Source organism: Lithobates pipiens, unplaced genomic scaffold (genome assembly GCF_037356315.1).
Source record: "Lithobates pipiens isolate NorthernLeopardFrog02 unplaced genomic scaffold, aLitPip1_a1.2 Scaffold_16, whole genome shotgun sequence".
NCBI lineage: Eukaryota > Metazoa > Chordata > Amphibia > Anura > Ranidae > Lithobates > Lithobates pipiens.
In genome coordinates this window covers 175,950,544-175,971,777 of record NW_027507748.1, presented here as the reverse complement: position 1 = coordinate 175,971,777, position 21,234 = coordinate 175,950,544, and the positions used below count along the sequence as shown (strand labels likewise).

Sequence of the window (21,234 nt, the reverse complement as noted above, 5' to 3'; positions counted from 1 at the left end):
GAAAAGAAGTGTGTTGCTTATAGCAAAAGAAAATATACACCTGACAAGGAAAAGAACAGAAACATTTGACTCTGCTGGTGGTAACAGACATTCCCCTTCCCTTTTCGTTGTTTTTGATATGTTTAGTACCTACATGTCAACTGCCCTGAACCTTTTGGGACCCCTTCACTCCTGTTTTGTGCATTAACACTTACATATTAAAATACATCTAAAGCCAAAAATTTTTTTTAAATGGAATAGAATAAGCATAGCTACCACCAGTCCCTGATACGGAGGAAGTCCCTCTGCCCCTCTTTCCTCCTCATTTGTCACCCATTGATCTGATGTAACTACCTGTACAAAAAATAAAAAATATTCCAATATATAAAACAAAAGTGTTTTACAGCACTAAACCTTTTCGTCCAATTCATATATTGTAGCATTTGTGAATTTTAAAAGCCAGTATAAAGGGATAGAAATGGTAAAAATGCACTTGTGGTTTTAACAAATGTTTTTTTTTTTTATTAATTCTCCATCCATAGAGGTGTGGCAGGGGTGTGTCCTTTGCCTATACACACCTTGCTAAAAGGTGCCCCTAGTTCCAATCTCAAAAAGTTGGGAGGTATACATATGTATACATATTCATTCCATAGCCAGGTACAGTGTTACAAAGATCAATCAATAATAGGTGTGAACTTGCATCTATGTAACCCATATTATCAAATTGACCTATTATTGATTGATCCTTGTACTATGCTTGTACCATCCTTGTACTATTGTATTTGTAGTTATTCCTGTGGAATTAATATGGCATTATGTCACTACTGATCTGTTGAAATTGTATTTACCAATAAATCTTGATCTTGTTGATTTTACAATTGACTGCTGCTGATGCTGAGTGCTAGGCTCCACCTCCATGCTGACACAATCCTCCTCCTCCTCCTCTTCCTGTGTGATCGGCGGGCTAGCATGAACACTGTCTGGATAAAGGATGCCTTGAGAGGTAAGGAAGTCCTCCTCTTCCTGCCTCTGTTCTACCTCAAGTGCCCTGTCCATTATTCCACGCAGCATGTGCACCAACAGGTGGACAATAGGGACAGTGTCACTAATGCATGCACTGTTACTGCTCACCATCCTCGTGGCCTCCTCAAATGGTGACAGGACAGTGCATGCATCCCTGATCATGGCCCACTGGTGTGGGGAAAAAACCAAGCTCCCCTGACCCTGTCCTGGTGCCATAGTCGCACAAATATTCATTGATGGCCCTCTGCTGCATGTGCAGCTGCTGCAGCATGGCCGACGTTGAGTTCCACCTGGTGGCCATGTCATAGATTAGGCTTTTTGGGCAGGTTAAATTCCTTTTGGAGGTCAGCCAGCAGAGCACTGGCATTATATGACCGGCGGAAATGCACACAGACTTTCCTGGCCTGCCTCAGGACATCCTGTAAGCCCGGGTACCTGCCCAAGAACCGCTGCACCACCAAGTTAGGGATGTGAGCCAAACAGGGCAGATGGGTCAGTTGTCCCTGTCTAAGGGTGGAGAGGAGGTTGGTGCCATTGTCGCAAACCACCATTCCTGACTTAAGCTGGCGTGGTGTCAACCACCTCTCAGCCTGCCCCTGCAGAGCTGACAGCATATCTTCCCCAGTGTGGCTCCTGTCCCCCAAGCATACCAGGGCAAGCACCGCATGGAATCTTTTTGCCTGCGTACTTGCGTAGCCCCTTGAACGCCTACGGAGCACTGCTGGTTCCAAGGACAAAGCACAGGAAGAGGCCATGGAGGAAGAAGAAGAGGAGGGGTGGATGAGAGAGGTGTGACAGAATCACCACTAGTAGAATTTTGGCGGCGGAACAACCTCCAACACTACTGCACCTTATCCTGCATCCTTCCCAGCTGTAAGCAGAGTCACCCAATGAGCCGTGAAAGATAGGTAAGGTCCCTGTCTATGCCTGCTGGACCATGAGTCAGCGGTAATATGCACCTTACCGCTGATTGCCCTGTCCAGCAAGGCCAAGGCATTGCCTTCCACATGCCGGTAGAGAACTGGAATCACCTTCCATGAGAAAAAGTGGCATTTGGGAACCTGCCACTGAGGAACCACACATTCCATAAACTCACGGAAGGAGGCAGAGTCTACCAACTGAAAAGGCAGCAGTTGAAGTGCTAGCAATTTAGCCAAGCTAGCATTAAACCGCTGCGCATGTGGATGGCTGGGAGTGAACTTCTTTCAGCGGTGCAGCAGCTGGGGCAGGGAAATTTGCCTGGTACAATCTGACGTTGGTGGACCGATAGCACATTGCCCGCAAGTACTTGGCTGTGACACACCTAATTCTACACTGTCATTCCTCTCAGTGCAGGTTTCAGGGAGGACTGAAGGTCTAGTGGGGTTGGAGATCCCAGCTGATAAGGAGCAAGGAGAGGTTTGATTTGTTCTTTTGTGTGGGTCTTTTAGGTATGCTTGCCAATGAACTGCATGGCAGGTCGACATATGTCTGGTCAAGCATGTGGTGCCCAAGCGGCTGATGTTTTGGCCATGCGAGATACGCTTGAGACGTATGTTGCAAATAGCAGCGGTGCGATCTGATGCACTTGTCTCAAAAAAGGCCCCCACCAAAGAACTTTTGGAATAACGTGCAGAGACAGCAGCGCCCTGCACATGCGGTGTGATGCAGTCGGTGTGCTGCCCTTAAGCTGGCCCCTGGAGGTCATCTTGCCTCGTTGGAGATGTGCCTCCTCCTCCTCCCTCCTATCAGGCACCCACGTAGAATCAGTGACCTCATTATCCCCTCCCTCCTCATCACTGGAGCAAACCTGGCAGTATGCTACAGCTGGGGGAACATGACTGCCAGATTGCTGTTCTTCTTGAGCACCCCCTCTCTCTGGGCTCACATTACCGCCTTCCTCTAGCTGGGTGCCATCATCAGAGCCTTCAAAATGCTGGGCATCCTCCTTGAGCATGTACCCAACACTGTGTTCAAACAGTCCTCAGGAGGACATGGTGGGGCTAGGGAAGGAGTGACTGATGCCATTGAGCCAAGGAAAGAGGCCGCGTTGGCAGCTGCTTTGCCAGACAAAGTATCCTGAGCCTGGGTGAGAGAGGATGAGGAGGGTGAGGACAGCTTGGTCATCCACTCTATCAAGTCTTCAGCATGTTGCGGCTCAACATAGCCAGCTGCCGAAAAAAGGACAAGCATGTCCCACGGGCCACATGCTAATGAGGATGCATCGTGTCCACGACCAGCACTGTTGCCTCTAGACACAGAGCCTGCTTTCCCTCTTTTATTGGCTCATGACTGTCTGCCTCTCCTTGTTGGCCTTCCAGACATACTAATGGCCTGCAGGGAGATGTAGCTGCACAAAGCTGGGATGTATATATATATATATACTGATTATACTGAAGCTAGCAGAATCAACTGCATGCCTGTAGTGTTATTAGTATGAGAACACCGGCAATTGTATTCAGGTAAGCTTTAGGTGCACACTGTGCAAAGCACACTAAAACAAAATACTGCATCATCCTGCCTTTATTTGTATGAGAACACCAGAAATTGTATTCAGGTAAGCTTTAGGTGCACACTGTGCAAACAACACTAAAACAAAATACAGCAGCTCCCTGCCTGTATTTGTATGAGAACACCGGCAATTGTATTTAGGTAAGCTTTAGGTGCACACTGTGCAAAGGACACTAAAACAAAATACTGCAGCTCCCTGCCTGTATTTGTATGAGAACACCGGCAATTGTATTCAGGTAAGCTTTAGGTGCACACTGTGCAAAGCACACTAAAACAAAATACTGCATCATCCTGCCTTTATTTGTATGAGAACACCAGAAATTGTATTCAGGTAAGCTTTAGGTGCACACTGTGCAAACAACACTAAAACAAAATACAGCAGCTCCCTGCCTGTATTTGTATGAGAACACCGGCAATTGTATTTAGGTAAGCTTTAGGTGCACACTGTGCAAAGGACACTAAAACAAAATACTGCAGCTCCCTGCCTGTATTTGTATGAGAACACCGGCAATTGTATTCAGGTAAGCTTTAGGTGCACACTGTGCAAAGGACACTAAAACAAAATACTGCAGCTCCCTGTCTGTATTTGTGTGAGAACACCAGCAATTGTATTCAGGTAAGCTTTAGGTGCACACTGGGCAAAGGACACTAAAACAAAATACTGCAGCTCCCTGCCTGCATTTGTATGAGAACACCGGCAATTGTATTTAGGTGAGCTTTAGGTGCACACTGTGCAAAGGACACTAAAACAAAATACTGCAGCTCCCTGCCCGTATTTGTATGAGAACATCAGCAATTGTATTCAGGTGAGCTTTAGGTGCACACTGTGTAAAGGACATTAAAACAAAATACTGCAGCTCCCTGCCTGTATTTGTATGAGAACACCAGCAATTGTATTCAGGTAAGCTTTAGGTGCACACTGTGCAAAGGACACTAAAACAAAATACTGCAGCTCCCTGCCTGTATTTGTATGAGAACACCAGCAATTGTATTCAGGTGAGCTTTAGGTGCACACTGTGTAAAGGACATTAAAAAAAAATACTGCAGCTCCCTGCCTGTATTTGTATGAGAACGCTGGCAATTGTATTCAGGTAAGCTTTAGGTGCACACTGTGCAAAGGACACTAAAACAAAATACTGCAGCTCCCTGCCTGTATTTGTATGAGAACACCGGCAATTGTATTCAGGTAAGCTTTAGGTGCACACTGTGCAAAGGACACTAAAACAAAATACTGCAGCTCCCTGCCTGTATTTGTATGAGAACACCAGCAATTGTATTCAGGTGAGCTTTAGGTGCACACTGTGTAAAGGACATTAAAACAAAATACTGCAGCTCCCTGCCTGTATTTGTATGAGAACGCCGGAAATTGTATTCAGGTAAGCTTTAGGTGCACACTGTGCAAAGGACACTAAAACAATATACTGCAGCTCCCTGCCTGTATTTGTATGAGAACACCGGCAATTGTATTCAGGTGAGCTTTAGGTGCACACTGTGTAAAGGACATTAAAACAAAATACTGCAGCTCCCTGTCTGTATTTGTGTGAGAACACCGGCAATTGTATTCAGGTAAGCTTTAGGTGCACACTGTGCAAAGGACACTAAAACAAAATACTGCAGCTCCCTGCCTGTATTTGTATGAGAACGCCGGCAATTGTATTCAGGTGAGCTTTAGGTGCACACTGTGCAAAGGACACTAAAACAAAATACTGCAGCTCCCTGCCTGTATTTGTATGAGAACACCGGCAATTGTATTCAGGTAAGCTTTAGGTGCACACTGTGCAAAGGACACTAAAACAAAATACTGCAGCTCCCTGTCTGTATTTGTGTGAGAACACCGGCAATTGTATTCAGGTAAGCTTTAGGTGCACACTGTGCAAAGGACACTAAAACAAAATACTGCAGCTCCCTGCCTGCATTTGTATGAGAACACCGGCAATTGTATTTAGGTGAGCTTTAGGTGCACACTGTGCAAAGGATACTAAAACAAAATACTGCAGCTCCCTGCCTGTATTTGTATGAGAACATCAGCAATTGTATTCAGGTGAGCTTTAGGTGCACACTGTGCAAAGGACACTAAAACAAAATACTGCAGCTCCCTGCCTGTATTTGTATGGAACACCAGCAATTGTATTCAGGTGAGCTTTAGGTGCACACTGTGTAAAGGACATTAAAACAAAAAAACTGCAGCTCCCTGCCTGTATTTGTATGAGAATGCCGGCAATTGTATTCAGGTAAGCTTTAGGTGCACACTGTGCAAAGGACACTAAAACAAAATACTGCAGCTCCCTGCCTGTATTTGTATGAGAACACCAGCAATTGTATTCAGGTGAGCTTTAGGTGCACACTGTGTAAAGGACAGTAAAACAAAATACTGCAGCTCCCTGCCTGTATTTGTATGAGAACGCCGGCAATTGTATTCAGGGAAGCTTTAGGTGCACACTATGCAAAGGACACTAAAACAAAATACTGCAGCTCCCTGTCTGTATTTGCATGAGGACACCGACAATGGTGTTCAGGTAAACCTTAGGTGCACACTGTGAAAAGGACACTAAAACAAAATACTGCAACTCCCAGCCTGTATTTGTATGAGAACACCAGAAATTGTATTCAGGTAAGCTTTAGGTGCACACTGTGCAAAGGACACTAGAACAAAATACTGCAGCTCCCTGTCTGTATTTGTATGAGAACACCAGCAATTGTATCCAGGTAAGCTTTAGGTGCACACTGTGCAAAGGACTCAGTACACTAAGTGAAAATGCTGCAGCTCCCTGCCTGTCAGTATATTATGAAGAGAATAACAGGAACGGATCTAGTTAAACTGAATACAGTGTATAAATATATATATACAACACCTGGGATGCATATATATCCTCTACACACTGTAACTGAAGCTAACTGACTCGCCTGCCTACTCTATCTAACTCAAATTAAATGACACTGTCTCTCTGTCTCTCTCTCTCTCTCTCTTTCTCTCTCTCTGTTTTTAACCACCACCGCAACACACCACACAAGGCCACCACGTAGGCGGCCTTATATAGTGTTGGGCGTGTACTAAACCCCTTAAGACATAATTGGCCATAGCCACCCTGGCTTTGGCCAATTATGGCTCTCAGTTTTTCCTGTACTGTGATTGGCCAAAGCATGTGGGTCATAGTGCATGCTTGGCCAATCAGCAGCCAGCAATGCACTGCGATGCTTCAGTGAATTATGGGCCTTGACACGCCATTCGAATTTGGCGCGAATGGCCCATAACATTCGGAATTCGTCGAACGGCCGAACAGACGATGTTTGAGTCGAACATGGGTTTGACTCGAACTCAAAGCTCATCCCTACTCCTGTACAAGGGAGACCAATAGTAGAAGGTATTGGCTCCTTTTTTGAGAACTTAGGCCACTGGATAGACCAATATCTTCAACCATTGGCTGCAAGGCTGCTGGGATACACTAAAGACACCTCGTCAGGCACATATACAAGAGGTGATAAAATGGTTAACAGTGGCTTACAATGGATGTTAATTATTGTATTCCTGTATTCCCCATGACCTTGCAATTAAAGCTCTTAAATACCATCTGACACAATACAGTATATATGATATAGGTCTTAGAGAGTTTTTGGTTATGGCAGTTGACTTTATTTCCTTCTTACTGGTAATTATTTTATGTTTGACCGGGTTTTTTATCTGCTGTGTAGGGGGGGCTTTGATGGGGGCTAAATTTTCATCATCCTTGTGGAACCTGTACATGGGTTGGTGGGAGGAGAGTTTTCTCTTCTCCAATGCCAACCTTTGTGCAGGTTCTATCCTATGGTATGGTTGATATAAAGATGACCTGCTTATTATTTCCTCCTTTGACTGCTGACTGTGCCTTGTTTGTGTCTCTGGCCAACAATAACTCCCTTCCACTCCTCGGCGCCGTCATAGCAATTGTGGGCACCTGGCCTTGACAGCTTCTGGCTTCACAGCCGGGAGCACACTGTGCATGCACGAGTCGCGCTGCACTCTGCTATTAGCCAGTTAATCTTCTGGGACCTGTGTTGTGTCCCAGAAGATCGCTGGCAGGGAGGGGCCCCAAGGGGTGAGAGGAGGAGCCGTATAGGCAGCCAAAAAGAGGAAGGAGGAAGTGGAACAGGAAGTGGGACAGGAAGTCCCACTAAAAATAAGGTACAAACTCCCCCCCCCAAAAAAATTTGGGTGGAACTCTGCTTTAATCTGGAATTTGGTTTTGACAGTCATAATGTTAGTATCAACTTCCTGGACATAACTTTAACATATTACACTGTCCAGGGTACTGCCACAACCCATACATATCGTAAGGAGTGTGCAGGCAACTCGTTACTTCTGGCCTCTAGTTGCCATCCTGCACACACCAAATGATCTATTCCGATAGGAGAGTTCATTTGGACCAGACGGAACTGCACAACTAAAGAAGGTTTCAATAAGGAATGCAATATTTTTGCTTCAAGGCTTGAGCCATGACAATATGATAAATGGAATATTGCTAGAGCAGCTCGTCTGGCCATGGAGAAAAATAGACCGACCCTTTTGGAGAATACTGCCCGTATGAGAGGTAAAAGTAGTAAAAAAATTGTGTGACTACCAGGGAGAAGAGTCTGGTTACATTTGTTATCAACGTCTCTTTGGAATTCAATAAAATTAAAAATATTATATACAAACATTTACCTATACTTTCTATGGATAGTGATTTGGCACCAATAATTATGGCAGGCTGTAGATTTTCTAGCCTCCGTACCAAAACACCAGAAAATATTTTGTCCTGTAGTCTATTTGAGTCTCATAGACATCATAGAACTTGGCTGAATACCATGAGGTGATATATTTGCTACAATAATACATGTCGCTTTTGTATTAGGCATTCTAGTCAGCACAGGACAGTTGTTTTGTGTGTCACTGCATGGAAATTCTCCATTTGTGATTACATCAATTGTGGTACGAGCAACATTGTCTATGCTGTGGAGTGCAAGAAATACAATAAGCAATATGTAGGATGTACCTCTAGACCAGTGATGGCGAACCTTGGCACCCCAGATGTTTTCGAACTACATTTCCCATGATGCTCATGCACTCTTCAGTGCGGTTGAGCATCATGGGAAATGTAGTTCCAAAACATCTGAGGTTGCAAGGTTCGTCATCACTGCTCTAGACCATTGAGAATGAGAGTAAGTGAACTTTTCCATGGAGCATCATGTAATAGCGATAAAAATGTATCTAACGTATCTAAGCACTTTAATGCCCTATACACGCGGTTGGAAATTTGATCGTGTTTGGGCTCTATCGGACTTTTTCTATCGGAATTTCTGACGAAAAAAGTTTGAGAGCTGGATCTAAAATTTTCCGACAACAAAATCCAATCACACCTTTTCTGATTGTGTGTAGAGAATTCCGACACACAAAGTGCCACGCATTCTCAGAAAAAATTTGGAGACGAAAGCTATTGGCTACTGGCCTCTACGTAGTCCCATCGTACGTTTACGAACGTCATCTAGTTCAGAACGATCTGATTTTCCGGAAAGTTTGTGCGACCGTGTATATGCAGGACTAGTTTCGGCCAAAATCCATCGGAAAGAATCTGACGGATTTTGTGGTCAGAATGTCCGACCGTGTGTACAGGGCAAAGTGGTAACTATGTGAACAAGGCTTATCACGGAAATGCTCCTGCCACTGTCTTTGTACTCACTGGTATGGCAAAATAAAAATATCTGAGGTTTATGAAGAAGCCAGCTGTCTTTCTTTGTTGACTCGTTGGGGCTTTTAACCCAATGCTTATACAGGAGGTTATTTACTAAAACTGGAGCATGCAAAATCTGGTGCAGCTCTACATAGAAATCAATCAGCTTTCAGGTTTTAATGCCAAAGATTACCGTATTTTTCGCTCCATAAGACGCACCTAGGTTTTAGAGGAGGAAAACAAGAAAAAAAAATATTCTGAACCAAATGGTGTCCTAAAATATTTACCAGTGCCCATGAAATGCAGCCTGACCATTGCCATAAATGTGACCTGACCATTGCACATAAATGTTACCTGACCATTGCCATAAATGCGACCTGACCATTGCACATAAATGCAACCTGACCATTGCCATAAATGCGACCTGACCATTGCACATAAATGCGACCTGACCATTGCACATAAATGCAGCCTCTCTTTGCCCACCACTGTAGCATCTTTGCCCACCAATTGCAGCCTCTGTGCCCATTGCAGCCTCTCTGCCCACCAATTGCAGCAAAAAATGATTCTTTGGGCGCTCCCATGAACAGTCCCCATCAAGATGAATTTAGTTTAATTCAAAACCAGTCATGTCCAAATGTTGATGTGAAATGTTGGTGCCTTTGTGCAGCTGTCTACCACTCGGAAAAAAATGGAGGAGAATTAATAAAAAACAAAGAGCAGTGCACTAAGGCAACCTATACATAAATATAGTAAAAAATGCATTTATTGAATGCTAAAAAAAACACACACACACAAAAAAAAAGGGACGTCTAACTCTAGAACTTATTCACAAATGTCTATGTGAGAATAAAAATCCATACTATGATTCTCAAGCCTTATGTGAATTGAACCACTTGAACATAAATTGAATACGATACCGCCAAACAGCCAGATCACAAGGGGTTAACACCATCTCAAGTCTCGATCTTCTGGGTGAGATAATATCCCAAGATGAAAGGCAGGGTTTGATGCTGACTATGGGATCAGTGGTGGATGGGTGTACTTTTCTATTTCTCACATTTGTGAGACAGAAAATTCCCCATATCGTTGTGCCGGTTGGAGCAATTTCAGAGATTTTGTGGCTCAGTGTTGAGGTGAGCAGGCATAACAGCTGGTGGAGGTGGGCACAGTTTATAATACCTGTGAAGTGTGGTGGAAGCACAGCGGTGGAATATTGATGCACAGCATTCAAGAAATTATAGAAGTTGATTATATATATATATATATATATATATATATATATATATATATATATATATATATATATATATGTGAACTTTTTTTATATTTTATTTTTATGGATATTTAATGTCTGTATTTTTCACTGTGTTTAGAATCATTTAAATAACCACATGAGAGTTAGTAGTGCTGCACTATTTATATAATAAATAATATTTAAATTTTTTTGATGATCTGAAACATTAAAGTGTGACAAACGTGCAAAACAATGACAAATCAGGAACATGAGGTGACATTGAATTTCAAAATCAATGGTGGCACCATCGGATCACAAAACGTACAAACTTTCTGATTTTCAAAAGAAAGTTCTTTCGAAAATTCAACCTGTGTATGGCCAGCTTTAGAAATCTTTTCTGTAGGACTACCCTGTCTCTTTCCTGCTGATGAACTCCCAGCACTGCATGGGATAACAGCTGTCACAGGATTGCCTCCCCATTCACAGATCATGCTACAGGCATTATACTATGGAAAGAACATTTCTCAGTGGAGGAAAGGACAGAAGGGAGCATGTCCGGACCGCATCAGACCATCTGTAGTGCAGCTGAGCCCAGAGACCTGAAGCTGTTAACCCCTACAGTGCCGGAAGGTCAGCAGCAGGAAGAGGACAGGGCAGCTCTTTGGTGAAAAAATTTAAAGAATCCAACAGTTTGCACATCATGGGTTATACTTCATTACAGTAAGTAATGTAACTAAGGCTGTAGAGAAAAAAAAAGTTTTTAGCTAAACTTCAGTTTCAACATTATAGTCAAGATTGCAACTTGCTATATTTATTCCTAGATAAAGGGTTCCTTAGCATTTCCTGAAGGATGCACGATTATATAAAGAAATGTAACTTAATAGCTGCGGTTGTATTTTTTTTTTAATCCTAAACCACTGAGGACATCAGAGAAGGAGCGAGAGGGATGCAGATGACCCATAAAGCATCAGTGTGACAGGCCTGATCTACCTAAAATAGATACATCAGTCATAGCTACGGCCTGCTAGATCAAGTCACCTGCCTACTTCTTATATTTCTGGAGGACCCGATGATTATTCTTTCCTGCTATAGTTCTTGGTTCTGTTCCTGCCCAACTTGGAGAGGAAACTGGGAGGTCAGAGTGGTTTGTAAATAAAGTAATCTTCTAAGCTAAACAGAACAATCGATCCTGTGTGCCAAGCCTGCATTTAAGTGATTGGGAATCGGTGAAAGGCATTCTGTGGTTGTACCTTCTCCTGTCACTGGCAGCTATAGCACACTGAAAAATTAATGGCTCCTATTTTTTTAAATATTTTTTAATTCTGTACAGCTGTTAAAATCATTGAGACACCGTAAATAGTATTTATTTTTTATTTTATTTTTTACAGAAAGGGCTATTGCCTTTACCGAAATTGCTTTGATATGCAATATGACATGTAATCAGTTTAGATACCAGCAGCTTTGGCAGGAAACTTCTTAATAGAAAAGGTATTTTTCTATTCTAAAAGCCATATTTACTTTAGTTTTGCAATGACAGGCTTTTTTATTCTATCAATTGTGGTTCATAAAACAGTTACAAAACACTTTATGAACTGCCATCCTCTTACAAACTATGAACCCACCTGGTCTGCAGGACTGGTAAACCTTTTTCAACAGCTGCAGGCATTTCTCTTCTGTCCAGTCATGGATAATCTTGGCCAAAATAAACAGGTCTGCCTCAGGAATGGCATCTTTAAAGAAATCTCCTTTAGTTTAAAAAAAAAAAAAAAAAGAATACATTGTCAAATAATATCAAAGGAGAAAAAACATATTTTTTTTATACAAACTTTTATTAAATGCATCCAGAAAAATACATATCAAAATGTTATAGCAGACATCCTTTGCATACAAAGGCAGTATAAAAAATGCAAAATATCAGTATAAAGTATATCTGCCATTTTACAAAGAAAAAAATATATAAAAATTATTCACAGTGCAAACATATATAAAGTTAGAAACGGGCACCATCATAGTCATCCATTAAAACCAATAAAGATAAATTAAGAAAAATACAAGAGTTTACCATATGGCAAAATGTGTTATGCAGTAAACAAGTTGACTAAAATTCATCATCAAGTTAGTTCAGTAGAAGGTAAAATGTAAAAAAACCATAGGTCCCATTTGGCATCAAATCGGGGTTTTAGAATCTTGTATAGAGTAAAATATTTTCTTCATCGACATACTTGCATCCATTTTAGCAATGACCTGAGAAAATTGGATATCTGAAGGTTTCCAGTGTTAGGCAATTACCCAATACATTGCAACACAGAGCATGTAATTCCGCATACACACGATCAGACATTCCGACAACAAAATCCATGTGATCTTTTTCTGACGGATGTTGGCTCAAACTTGTCTTGCATACACATGGTCGCACAAAGTTGTCAGAATTTCCGAACGCCAAGAACGCAGTGATGTACAATACATACGACGGCACTAGAAAGAGGAAGTTCAATACCAAGTGCGCCACCCTTTGGGCTCCTTCCGCTAATCTCGTGTTAGTAGAAGTTTGGTGACAGACGTTTCGTGCTTTTCAGCCTCCTGCTTTTACGATCGTTACTGTTCTTCAGTTTGTGACTGTGGATTCGTATTTCTATTATGTATTTGATTTTCAGTGCATTCTTGTCTGCTCGTATCTGATGTTCAGTTCCATGCTTTCTGTTAGTTTGTTCTGACCAGCCGACCGTTTTGAAGCCATGAGAACCCTCACCCTGGACCAGAGGGTTTATAACTACCATCTGGCCAGAGCCAGAAGAGTGGTGGAGAACGCTTTTGGGATAATGGCCAGCCAGTTCCTCCTATTCCTTAGGCCAATCAAGATGGCGGAATATAAACCTAACCAGATAATCCGTGCATGCTGCATTCTAAACAACTATTTAAGGAGAAATTCAATGAACTATGTGGCCTCAGTTGAGCCTGAGGCCAGACTTTAACAAGAAACCCTGACGGCCCTTGAAGCTGGCCGTCCTGGCTTGCCCCCCCAAAACGCCCACGAAGTATGTCGAGTAATTTGCAGGTGAGGGGGGCATTAATATGCCAGAAACTGTTTAAGAAACATTTTATCCTAAATTTTTTAACTTAAACTGAAAGAAGATTTCCTTTGATTTACTGCCTGGGTTTCTTTTAGCTGTCTCCTAGGTTCTCCAATAGGCTTTTCTTTTTGGACATTTTCTTCAATAGTCCAAATGTAATTTATTTGATACATGAGATGGCAATCTCTTCTTCAGCAAACTATTATTGTGTTGTGGGTCTACTACACACACCTTGTGTTTGTTGTTAATGTATGTAATGCATTACTGACAAAAAATTCATCATTTTCAGCACCCTGAATTCATTTTGTTGAGTCATGATAATGACATGATTGTGGCAAATTAGAAAGCACTGTGGGTGTTATTTACTAAAGGAAAATTCACTTTGCACTCCAAGTGCACTTAAAAGTGCACATGAAACTGCACTTGTAGTGCAAAGTGGAGTTGCCATTAGTAAATAACCCCCATTGCTACTGTAAATACCAACTTTTACTCCAAAAACTGCTTTTGATCATTGAAAGAAGAAGCCACACATTGTTGAGTAGAACATATTTTACTCAAAGCACGTTCACATATGCATTTAGAAAAGGGTTTTTGAACAAACCAACATCTTTGGTGTATAACATTATTTTTTGTCACATTAATTAGAAATAGCCTTTTTTGGTTAAACAGGCATGTTTCAAAACAATAACATACAGAACTCAGAATCTTACAAAGTTCAACTTTGACAAAGTGAAGGCAATATCAGACATTAGTATGTCCAAACTGTGTTGATATTGCCTTCATCAGATGAGGTGATATCACTCCTGTAAAAGCCAAATTTTGAATATGCACACAAATTGGGATTCAAACTGGGGATTTCCCTTCTGATCCCATGCCTAATGTCAACATGTGCTAGCTCCCATCATGGGGGATCAATGGACATGTTTTGGAGGTGCAACCCCTTCCTTTCAGACACTTTAGTAGCGAGGAAGGGGTTGCACCCACAAAATGTGTACATTGATATCCCCTGTTGGCAGATAGGAGATGTTGACACACTGTGTGCATCTTCAAAATTTGGCTTTTAAAATACTTTAAAAAAATATTTTTAAATCAAAAACACACTGAAAAAAAAAGGGTTACATTTTTGTGTGTATTAGATTCTCCCTAAAACATCAATGATCGCGATTGCACCCCATTCTCTCCCCGATGAGGATCTGGGCACTTTCACTGGTGAAATGAGATTCCTCTTCCACAACATCTATATCACCTAAATAAAAACACACCATGTATTATAAATATGCAGGAACAGATATCTTACCTGAAACTGTGGTCTCAGACACTCACCTGTTGTGGTGACAATTTTGCACACTTCCAAAACCTCTCCCTCCTCATCCTCTGCTTGTGTTTTGGTGACTTTTCCTTCTTTTGGAAGTGGGGGGTCCCTGGTGTCCTCAGACGTCCCGAGTTTTTTTTCACCTATTTGAATAAAAAAAAGGTATACTTAGCACACAGATATCGGAGAGCTGAAATAGGAATATGAAACATTGCTTGGAAGTGTAATACAATTGTCTGTTCTGGCAGAGTTACATGCTGAAGAACATTTAATTTCCTTTCTAAAGCTGGAATACTTACTTTTTTTGTTAAAGTATCACACACGGAGACACCCCTATAGTATCCACTGGAGCACCTGTGTGGGACACCCTAAAAAGTTTGATTCTGGTGTCCCACACTAATGCTCCTGCGTCCAGATATGTAAACAGCTGCTGAGTGTTACAGTTACAAACCCATCTAGACAACAAACTTATTTTAATACAAATAGGCATGAACAAATGTAGTTAACCTGTATCTGCCTAAAACATCTTATAAGTGGACGAACGATATTTTCCTACGACCGATTACTGTGCCCATAAACATGAAAGTTGCCATTTTAAAATGTGCAACAGTAAAGAAAAGCACATAGAGCAGTATGAACGTTAAGGCCTCTTTCACACTGGGGTGGGAGCAGTGTCGGCGGTAAAATGGCACTATTTTTAGCGCCACTTTACCATAGTTTTGGTAGTGCTATTCCGCCGCTAGCGGGCGGTTTTAACCCCAGCTAGCAGCCAAAAATGGGTTAAAACCACCTGCAAAGCTCGCTGCATCTGTGCTTTGCCAGCGGTATAGCCGTGTTCCTTCACCGCTCCAATGATGCTGCTTGCAGGAGTTTCTTTAATGTCCTGCAAGTGCACCGCTCTAGTGTGAAAGCCCTCGGGCTTTCACACTGGAGACACAGCAGTAGCTGTTTCAAGGCCCTTTGCAGGCGCTATTTTTAGCACTGCAGAGCCTGCAAAGCACCCCAGTGTGAAAGGGACCTTAGAAGAAGAATAGGAACACACAACAAAATACTTAATTTTTTGCAGCCCTCTCTTGATTCTTCTGTACTGATCCTGCTCCCTCAATTTGAGGTCTGACCATTGTTTCCTCAGATCGCTGTAGCCCAAAATTACTGTGCAGATTCTTCACAACTTGAGGCATGATCTTGGCCTTTCTCACATTTGGGTTTGGGTAAGGCCCATACTTTCCATCATGGTTGGCCCTCTTGAAGATGTCCACCGTTTCCACCATCTCTATAAAGGCCATAATTGAGGCCTTTAATCTCCTCCGGGATCGTGAGGTTCGGGGTGCACCAATGGCCTATACTGCTTATAGATTGAGGCCTATATTGGGTCAAGATTAGGAGAGTTTCGCCTGATATTAGGGTTTGTCTTGTGTTGTGTCTTGCAGAGAAAATGGATCTATTTAACGACGAGGACTTTATCCCCATATTCATTGATATGTACAGGGAGCTGCCCTGTCTGTGGCAGGTAAACCATCCCTTTTATAACAATAAACCAAAGAAGAAGGCAGCGCTGGATCAATTGCTGGAATTTGTGAAGCCAGGGATCCCCACAGCAGACATCCCCTATTTGAAGGCCCTATTTGGTGACATGAGGAGCACTTATATTAGGGAGCTCAAGAAGGTCCAGGATTCCCTGAGATCAGGATCTGCAGCAGATGACATTTATGTACCTCACTGTGGTACTATGACAGACTGCATTTTCTGGCAGGCCAGACTGAACCCAGTCTAGCACTCTCCAGTCTTCCTTCAAGGCTCCCCCCCCCCCCAGCTGAGGCTTTCAATGACCAACCTGGGCCTTCCAGGCAGCCACATGCCTTCAGGTCTGGTAAGGATTTTAAGGGGAACCCCACGCCAAAATTAAAAAACAAAATGGTGTGGGGGGACCTCCAGATCCCAGCCTCCCTTTTTTTTTTTCTTTTTTGGTCCCTTGGCAGAGTGAGAGAAGATGAATGGATTTCGTGGGACATTTTTATTTTTTAATAAAGGACTTGTCCCAAGCCGTATCTTGTCATTTGTACCATTTTGACACTTTTTTGTGAAATGGTAGGGGTCCATGTGTACCCTGTTACCATTTCACACAGGGAGGATGCTGGGAATTTGGGGGTACCCTTGTTAAATGGGGCTTTCAGATTCTGATAACCCCCCACCCACAGACAATCCGCCGAAACCACCGGGCAAGGGTTGTGGGGATGAGGCCCTTGTCCCCATCAACATGGGGACAAGGTGCTTTTGGGGGCTACCCCAAAGCACCCTCCCCATGTTGAGGGCATGTGGCCTGGTACAGTTCAGGAGAGTGGGCACTCTCTTGTCCCCCCCATTTTCCTGTGGCCTGCCAGGCTGGGGTTGTCTGGGGTCTGCAGGCAGGTGGCTAATCAGAATCTGGAAGCCCTCCATTAACAAAGGGGCCCCCAGATCCCAGCCTCCCCTCCCTACCCATTCACCAAATTAGTGGCAAAAAGTAATAAAAACAAAAATTTGTTGACAAATCCTTTAATAAAAAATCAAAAAATAGTGTCCCTCTTCAATCACGCTGCCCGCCAGACCCAAAAAATAGAAAAAATTAAAAATGCTCCCACCTCCTGGAAGTCCTCCCGTAGAATGCCTCCTCTCTCCGCTTTGACATTTCTGATATACAGTAGGTAAGGGGCGGAGCAACCTAGTTATGTCACCCAGTGGAACTGCCCCCTTTGGACATCATGGACTGGTGCATGCCGGGTGCCGATGCTGATGTTCGGGCTGAACCCATCCCTAATAATGAACTCTATGCCCTTGTACACACGGTCAAACATTCCGACAACAAAATCTATCGGATTTTGTCTGACGGGTTTTGTCCGAAACGTTTGTTGCATACACACGGTCGGACAAAGTTGTCGGAAAATCCAATCATTCGTAACGTGATGATGTTATTTCGTTACGACGGGACTACGTTCAGGCTGGTAGCAAATAGCTTTGGTCTAGGAATTTCATCTGAGCATGCGTGGCACTTTGTCCGATCGGAATTCTCTACAAACGGACCATGTTGTCGAAAAATTTTATAGCCCAGCTCTAAAACTGTGGGTCAGATATTCAGATGGAAACAGTCCGATGGAGCCCACACATGGTCGGATTATCTGACAACATGGTCCGATCAGACATTTTCCGTCGGAATGTCTGACCGTGTGTACAAGGGCTTAGAAATGTATGTGTTTATCATCTAATTGAAAACAATGTGGGTAATAATTTATCTCAACAGTTTTTAAGCAGGGAGACAAATGAGGCAGAAACATATCTTTCTCTAGCGGGATATCTACAAATCTCAGGGTGGTGAGAAGACTTCTCGGGGACCAGCGAGAGAAGCAGCTTCAGGGGGCAGATCAATGCAACTGAAACTGGCTGGAAACAAAACCATAAGACTGTGGATTAGGGTAAATATTACCCAGTATTAGATCACTCCCTAGTAAGGCAGGGGTGGGATGTTAATTATTTAATTTATGCTTGGAAATAAGCTTTAAAGTATAACTAAAGGCATTTTTTTTTTCAGTTTTGCATAGAGTTTCAAGAGATTCGTATTCCTTTGTCCTTGTTAGGGAGATTCACCCCTTCTATTTATCCTGATGACCGTTATCACTAATAAAAACTGGAGTTACAACTCTCTTAGGCCGCGTACACACAGGCGGATTGTCTGCCCAACTAAGTTTGTCAGACAATCCAACAGACAGTCCGTCCAACATTTGAATGAACGGACTTGACCACACACGATGAACAGACAGTCCGCTGAAAGCTTGCGCGATGACGTGTACAGCACGTACGACGGGACTAGAAAAACGACGTCCAATACACTGCAAAGCAACCTTCTGCCGTGTAAATCCTTTCTGAGCATGCGCCATACTTAGTCCGTCCAACTTGCCTACACACGAGCGGACTGTCCGCTGAAACCAAGTTTGGACGGACAAAACCAAGTTTGGACGGACAAAATTACGGAAATTCCGAAAGACTTAGTCCGTCAGACTGTCCGCTGAAAAAGTCAGCTGAAGCCCACACACGAGCGGATTGTCCGCTGAAACACGGTTCAGCGGACTAAGTTGGGCAGACAATCCGCCCGTGTGTATGGGGCCTTACTCTGTGCAAAATGATATATTAATTTTTAAATTAATTACAAAGTATTTATTACAATTTTTTTTTTTTAATCAAAAATATTGTTTTGCAAATGTAGAAAACATTGCAAGGGAGTTGCTATGTCATTTTGGACATTTTAGTTTTTCATCATTATTATGTGTTTAAATGTTTGGAGTGCTACAAGTGGTTTTTCCTGTTCCAGTGTGCGTATTCTTCAACTGTATATATCATAATCCTGTTCTGTTATGTTTTCGGAGTATATTTTTACAATCCCAAAACATGCCCTTTACTCAGAAAAAGATGTTCTTAGAAAGATAGAGCAATATGTTTTTTTCTGTGAATTATCATTCAAAGAGAAGGAACTGTACCCAAAATATCGTTTTATTGCTTCAAATGAAGTTGACATTTTTGGATCACCTAATCAGGGCAAAACAGCTGTTTACTTAATTGGTTTATATTTGTAGCTAGGTTCAAATTATGATGAATGATCAATGAATGAATAACCTTGCTAATTCATTCTGAACATGAAATTTAGTGAAGATCATTATTGTGATGCTAACAAAATAACCAACCATGAAAAAAACACTAACCTGAAAATTTACATTGTGTAAAAAATGTTGAAGCGTTCATCAAATACAGTATATGTATGTGTTTTTCTGTTATCATTTTTATATCATAATACAGCATAAAATAAAATATACCTTCATGAAAAGAAATATGTGGATCATTCTCGGGTACAAAATATTTCTTAGCTGTTTGTACCACCATTGGTAGGTCCATTATAGTAACTGTAGCCCCTTTATTTGTGGATAGAAATATTCTTGCAAAAGCTCCCGAACATCCTATTAAAAGTAAAGTATATATTCAGTGTGAAGTAGATTATTTAGCCATCAAAATGAATGAAAACATGTTTGTCTTGCTTTTCTGTGATGTTTACTTAAACTTTTCTTAAAGTGGATGTAAAGCCTTAGATATACCCAGATGAAGTGAACAGAATCAGATGATACACAGAGATGAAACAAATCTCCCTACATAAATTTTACATGTATTTCTGCTGTCTTCAGCTTGTTATATTCTTTAGAATTCTTACATCGGTTAACAATTTTCATCTCCTCATTCAACAGACATACTCTGTGTAACAGCTGATTGGAGGAAAGGCACCCCCCTCCCCCACACCCACCCACATTGACAGAAGAAGGAAAATGCTTTATGAGCTGTGCTTTTATAAGACAAGCTCTCTGCTAATCTATTTATAGAAACTTCCCACGACACACATTCCAGGCTGATTTTATCTCCTGTCTCAGAGAACTTGGCAGAAGTTATCATGATTGCTGATAACAGAAGAACGGAGCAGCACAAAAACACAGGACTTAGTGCTTTGGAGACAGATAAGGAAACACTACAGATATATGTTCAAATTTCATGAATCAGGTTTACATCCACTTTAAACAAGTTCACTGTCAACATGTGTTTATAAATAGTGAGTTGTGGATGTTTATTTCTGCAGTGTCACTTATTAACAGACAATCGGAAATCCCCTTTGGGCAGCCAGGATACCCATTATGGGCTGTGATCCGAGCCACTGTACAGAGCTGATCTGAGCAGCTCTGTACCTTGTAATCACTATGATGAGCAATCATGGCGATCACAAATGTAAACAGTACTACTACATGGTAGAGCCTGCTCCTTCCACTCACAACTGAAGAAAGGGAAGAAGGAGGAAATAATGAATTAATCGTTGATTAGTTAAAGATCACAGGCAGCAGCAGATTCTTGGTGAGGGGCAGTGATCTTAGAATAATTTTTTTTAACTGTTTCAATCCTCTCAGGATCAGGATGTGAGCAGTATGTTAAAGCGGGAGACCCACAAATTTTCTTTTTTAAGTCAGCAGCTACAAATACTGCAGCTGCTGACTTTTAAAATAAGGACACTCACCTGTCACAGGGTCCTGCGATGTCGGCACCTGAGAACCCTCCGTCGGTCCTCGGATGCTGCCACCGCCATCTTCACTATGGGAATCAGGAAATGAAGCCTTGAGGGCAATCTAAATGATCTGTGCTGTCTCTGGGACCCGTGTGTATCCCAGCAGACAGTGTGGTGGGACAGGAAGGGGTCTATGCCCAGAAGTGGGTGCAAATACCTGTCTTAGACAGGTATCTGCACCCCCTCCCCCCTGAAAGATACTAAATGTGACACCAGAGGGGGGGAGGGTTCCGAAAAGTGGAAGTCCAATTTTTGTGTGAACCTCCGCTTTAACCCTTCACCTCAAGTATTCTCCTGTCAGGATCCGGATCTGA

General features: G+C 42.3%; 1 protein-coding gene across 1 annotated transcript in view; it reads right to left on the bottom strand.

Moving 5' to 3' along the window:
- LOC143982241 (acetylserotonin O-methyltransferase-like) overlaps positions 1-21,234 on the bottom strand; it is a 59,998-nt gene that overhangs the window by 421 nt on the left and 38,343 nt on the right. Inside the window, exons 6-7 of the mRNA XM_077480795.1 lie at positions 19,638-19,778; positions 12,036-12,158 (exon numbers count right to left, since the gene is read on the bottom strand). Of these exons, the coding sequence (XP_077336921.1) occupies positions 12,036-12,158; positions 19,638-19,778 (264 nt within the window). The remainder of the gene's footprint in view (positions 1-12,035; positions 12,159-19,637; positions 19,779-21,234) is intronic.